The 5,372-nt window shown below is 33.1% G+C and overlaps 1 protein-coding gene across 1 annotated transcript in view; it reads right to left on the bottom strand.

Annotated features, from left to right (window-relative positions):
• Positions 1-567: 567 nt before the first annotated feature.
• Positions 568-5,372, bottom strand: part of LOC106461817 (otopetrin-1-like) — a 13,050-nt gene continuing 8,245 nt past the window's right edge. Inside the window, exons 3-6 of the mRNA XM_022388891.1 lie at positions 4,356-4,605; positions 2,882-3,042; positions 2,039-2,213; positions 568-1,603 (exon numbers count right to left, since the gene is read on the bottom strand). Of these exons, the coding sequence (XP_022244599.1) occupies positions 690-1,603; positions 2,039-2,213; positions 2,882-3,042; positions 4,356-4,605 (1,500 nt within the window). The 3' untranslated portion in view covers positions 568-689. The remainder of the gene's footprint in view (positions 1,604-2,038; positions 2,214-2,881; positions 3,043-4,355; positions 4,606-5,372) is intronic.

Here is a 5,372-nt window from a genome sequence, read left to right as displayed (position 1 = left end):
ACCCGGTTTCTAGCGTTGTAAGTCCGCAGACATGCCGCTGTGCCACTGGGGCCTTTTATGGTATTAATAATACGAGTAATTGAAAAGATTATTTTAGTTCTTGGTACACGTTGTACAGTAAATACTTTACTTATATTTGAAAAAAAAATCCTACTTAAATTGTTCTCATATAAAACATATTCTGCGAATATATCAATTAGTTCTTTGATAAAGATTTACAAATTGTAAATACATTATAATTTTACAAAGTTCCATTCTTTCAGGCTACAAATGTAATTAAGATCATTTTAAAATCAATTCAGTGGCATAACCAGTAGGGAGGAAGGTTCGAACGACCACCCCTATATTCTAAAAAGTTTGAAAGGTCCGCTATCTTCTGATTTAAAAAACTTAAACATTTGAGTTCCATATAAATCCCTTCAATTATCTGTGTAGAATAAAAGACACTCATTTTGTTATGAAAAAATATCCCCCCAAACTACTCTTTAATACTGGTTAAGCCCCTGCAGTTAGATTCAATTGTCAAACAGTATGATAAAAACGACGTAATTCACAATTATTTTTTACAATGCTAGAAACCGGGTTTCGATACCCGTGGTGGGCAGAGCACAGATAACCCATCGTTTAGCTTTATGTTTAGCTACAAACAAACACAAGTATTTCACGGAAGTGGAATGTTAAGGCATGCGTTACGAATAGATGTTTTTATACGAGTTTTTCCAAACGTCAGCAAATGTAACAGCAGAGTGAAATCTGTAGAAGATGGCAAGAGGAAGTGTGATTCGAACAATAAGCGTCCAACCCCACATACCAAAAAAGTTGAGCTCAATTGGACTGGCTTCCATTTTCTGCATTTGCAAAGTGTAGATTATCCAGAGGGTAAGATTATTGATAATCAAAAATGTAATCACTTGCCTTCCAGGCTTCTGTTTATCGTGTTCGGGTAAATATGTCGATCGACAGACGACATCTGAGATGAATAAAGACTGTATGATCGCTTGGAACAAAGTTAGACCACTGATTATCAGAACTAGTACGTTGGGAATAAAGTAAATAGATGATAAAGAGCCTGCTATAATCCCGAAAACAGCATATAAATACAGCCCAAAGCCTGTTATAACTAGCAGGATGCTGCTAAACTGTTCTTTACGGTCAGGAAGATACTTCAAAGTTCTTATCTGAATAAACCCCACAATAACAGAAATGATGTTCAGAACTAGAAGAGCACAATGTGATGCGTCTCCTAAGTAAATAGCTAAGATTTTATGCTCTTCGTGATGAACTAGCACAAAAAATGCAATCAGACAGCACAAACATATAACCAAAACTAGCAAGCCTAAAAACAATCCTTTACTCGCTCCAACACAATTCATTCTGGTGCTGTTACGAGCACTGGGCCCATCAAAATTTGCATTGTTCTTCGTTTCTACTACGAGGGCAGGGTTCTTGCCTATGTTCTTCCACATCACATAGAGAACTGCCGATCCAATCAGACTAAATTCCACGATGAAAGGGTAAAGAAATGGAGACGCTTGTGACACAATGTTCCCAATTATGTCTGTTTTCTGGCATATATTGGTGCTGTTTATCTTGGTGTTATTATCTGAAATTAGAAAGAAATAATACATTTTGTAAAGATTTGATAAATGACATCGAGTTTACTCTCAGATTTCCATCTAGATTTATAGAACAAATTATGTAAAAAAACACACAAAGGACTTGCAGAATAATAAGACACGCTGCATTTATAATCTATACGCAGTAAATAGAAAATATTGCTTATTCATAACTTGTTCATTACTCTTTCAATTCAAATAGTTAACGTAATCTTTCAATGGAATATTACTCGGAATAAAATATCGAATGATTTAAGATCTTTAATTAATAACCCATACTGCTGTTTAACTATTTCATCTTCCCCGTGTAGTACATTAATGTACGAGGAATAATTGAATAAGAAATTATTTTTAGTTAAGTGTTTTGATGTTTAACATGAAACAAAATGAAACATATTTTAGGATGAAAATTATTTCTTTACCTCTGGTTGACACTATCAACTCTTCCATAAGATTGGTTTTGCCATTTTTCATCAGCTGTGTTGAAATTTCGTAAAGAGTTTCTTTGCCCAATGTTCGCACCCACACACATATGTTTGTTGCTACCATATGCATTAGACCAAATCTTGCCATCACCTTCAACCTCTGTATGTTGAGCTGAAAATTCACATTACTTCTTTTTATATTTACTAATAGAGTAGGTAGTAAAGAAGAAAAACAATATGTGAATAGGTAACATACAAGTTATAAAAACCTTTACACGAATGACTTGTATTTTGTAGTATAATCGGCGCTTACTGATGACAGTGTTTGGTTGACCGATTAATTGGAATTACTTCTAGAGTGGCACAAACAAGCACAACAACACTCGATAACTTATGTTTTCTTGTAGAGATTACATTAATAAAAATATGAATGACAGAGATTTTGTTTTTATAATTTGTTAATTATAATTGAGACTTTGCTGAATTAATGTAGAAAATTTGAAAGCTAAGATTATCCTAATCTTCAACACTTATTACATACTTGTTCAGGCTTTGGTTTCCTTTTCGACAAAATTTGCTACACCAGAAAAATAATACTAAGCTCACCACCCCCAAACTAACCTTTTACTGGATATCTTTAAGTTTGCATATGATTTTTTCTCTCTTATCTGGACGATACTTGGAAAATTATTTCTTTTAGAAACAAAGACAAGTTATATTGAAGTCGATTAATTTATAAACGTATGCAAGTACTATATTTATATCTACAGTTATTTCTATCAAAATTCTACAATAAAATGTGTTTCCTACTGGACTGATTATTATACATTGTGTACTTACTTTAGTATTTACAAATATAAAATGCATCTGGAAGAATGTGAATATCATCTGGACAACAGGATTCACACCAAGAAGAATGCTATAGCATGGAGATGTAACTGGGATTTCGAAGAACTTTCCAAACTCCAGTCCATTGTAAATCATTGTTCCTAGTCCAAAGGCTGAAAATATGTTGGAATATTTCGAACAATCATTAATATCTCGCTTTTTCTCACTCAGTTTTCTCATATATGATATGTAATTATAGAATTGACGTGATATAAACACGCCTACTGTACTATATAGAGAACATATTCAAATATTTATTACCATTTTATTGAAAAAAAATGACGTCTGATTACTAGCTTTTATAGCCTAAGATATTTTCTTTATCTTCTCGTATGTGTACTTTTGAATTTCGTCTTTAAGTAAGTTGTTAAAGTTGTTCAATTTTTGGCTGCCTCATTGTATATTTTATAAATTCTATCAAAAAATGCTGAGTTAATATCAATATGTTATATCTTTGAAATTAAGGATTTTAAATTCCGCTGTCAAATTGTTAAAATGTATATATTTATTTTTCCAGAAGTCGTTCCTTCAAATTTTCCGGGAACTAGCGGTAAGGTTACAGATTTACAACGTAAAATCCGGAGTTCGATACATTGCGGTGGATAAAGCACAGATAGCCCATTGTGTAGCTTTGTGCTTAATTACAAACAAACAAGCAATACTTTCGAGAGACAGAAATGTAAAACGTTGTGAGCTATATTAGACATGTGTAGGATGGCAAGCGTAACTAGAGTAACGGTCTTGAGATGGATTTAGCATACTGCAACAGGTAAGACAAATAATAACATAAATGAGATAATTTGCTTACCATTGGGAACAACATTTTGTAAAATGTTCTCAAAACTGTTGGTTTATGTTGTTAAAGCTAAAACTGTTATTAATTTTGGATCAGTGAACTGTAAAGACTGAAAATTGGCAGCGTTGTTATGTCATCTGTGAAACTAACACAAAGATAAATTATTTTTATATCATTCTTGATCTTGATTATATCGTCGTGTAACAAAATGAGACGACACCGAAGATAATGCCAACGTCATGGCAACTAACCGTATCGATTTGAGAAGCAACTATAAAAAATCAACTTGTATGTTCCTATTACTCGTGAAACAAAGAAAAGGAATCTCCATATCTGATTTAATAACGTATATCACATTTCTTTGTCTTAAATTCGAAAACACAAACTTTTTATGTATAAATATTACGTTAGAAAATCAGTATTGGTCAATAATCGTATAATTTATCAAAGATGGAGAGACTAATTATGTCTATAAATCATGGAATAATTCTATAAAACTATTCCCAAACAACAATGAATTTAGCTAACTTGTTATGATACAAATGTATTAACTGTTCGTTTACGTTACATGGTAGTACTTCATGGTTGCATTCTATTTATCTTTAAAATTATAACTACTCTCATAATAACCTATTGCTCCAATCCTTAGGAAAAAGCTTCCGTGGCTTTTCACACTGTATGAATTGTAAGTCTTGTTGGATCTTTGATTTTTGGTGTCTTCCGTTTCCCATCTGTGACCAAATTTCCTTAAGCTGTTCATTATGGAGGATCGCACAACATTCGCAGATGTGGCAAGCGAAGTTTCTTTATTATGTACTGGGTAAACATTGATGAACAACAAAAATATCAAACTACCTGCATACAGGTAGAGATAGAAGCCCTAAGGAATATAAATCAAATTATTATATGAATACATACAACATAAATATAAAACAATCTGGACAGAGTAGAAGTAGAACTGATAAATAATCTTACTTAAGTGCAACTGTTATATAAACTGGAACATATTTTGTGATTAATTCTCCTTTACAGGGTGCACATTTAGACATTCTATATTCTATATGTATTTAATCTGTTTAAAAAAAAGGTGCCGTTGCGTCAGCGAGGTCACGTGACTAGTATCGCGCCACTCCTTCTCGAACCTTCATGAATTATCGGGAGATTACTAGATGTAGTGTAGTCTTGTATATATAAGACTGGCCACGAAGCGACGGGGGAACAGTGAGTAATTGAACTGCAGTCAGCAGTGAGCACGTGAGACGTTCGTTGTTATAGCGCGACTGTTGAAATTAAGTGTATCGCAAAGTTATATTCAGAAAGAATAAACCAATTTTATTTAAGAAAGGACTTGTGTCGCTAAAGTTTCGTTGGAACGAAGTTACGGAAAATTAACTAACGAACGGAGACGTAACAGTACTATTGTATGTACTAGTACAGTGATGAAACTAAGAATGAAACGACTAACACTGTACGCTATCTGTACACATATCTTGCTACCTACTTACATGGATCTGATGAACAGAACAGTCCTAAAACTATGCTGATAAGAACATATACGAAGATCATTGAAGTTATGTTCTCTCTCTCTCTCTCTCTCTCTATATATATATATATATATATGTGTGTGTGTGTGTGTGTGTGTGTGTG

The sequence above is a fragment of the Limulus polyphemus genome, unplaced genomic scaffold (assembly GCF_000517525.1).
Source record: "Limulus polyphemus unplaced genomic scaffold, Limulus_polyphemus-2.1.2 Scaffold1037, whole genome shotgun sequence".
Lineage (NCBI taxonomy): Eukaryota > Metazoa > Arthropoda > Merostomata > Xiphosura > Limulidae > Limulus > Limulus polyphemus.
The sequence above is the reverse complement of the archived record's forward strand: the minus strand, read 5'-3'. Positions and strand labels throughout refer to the sequence as shown.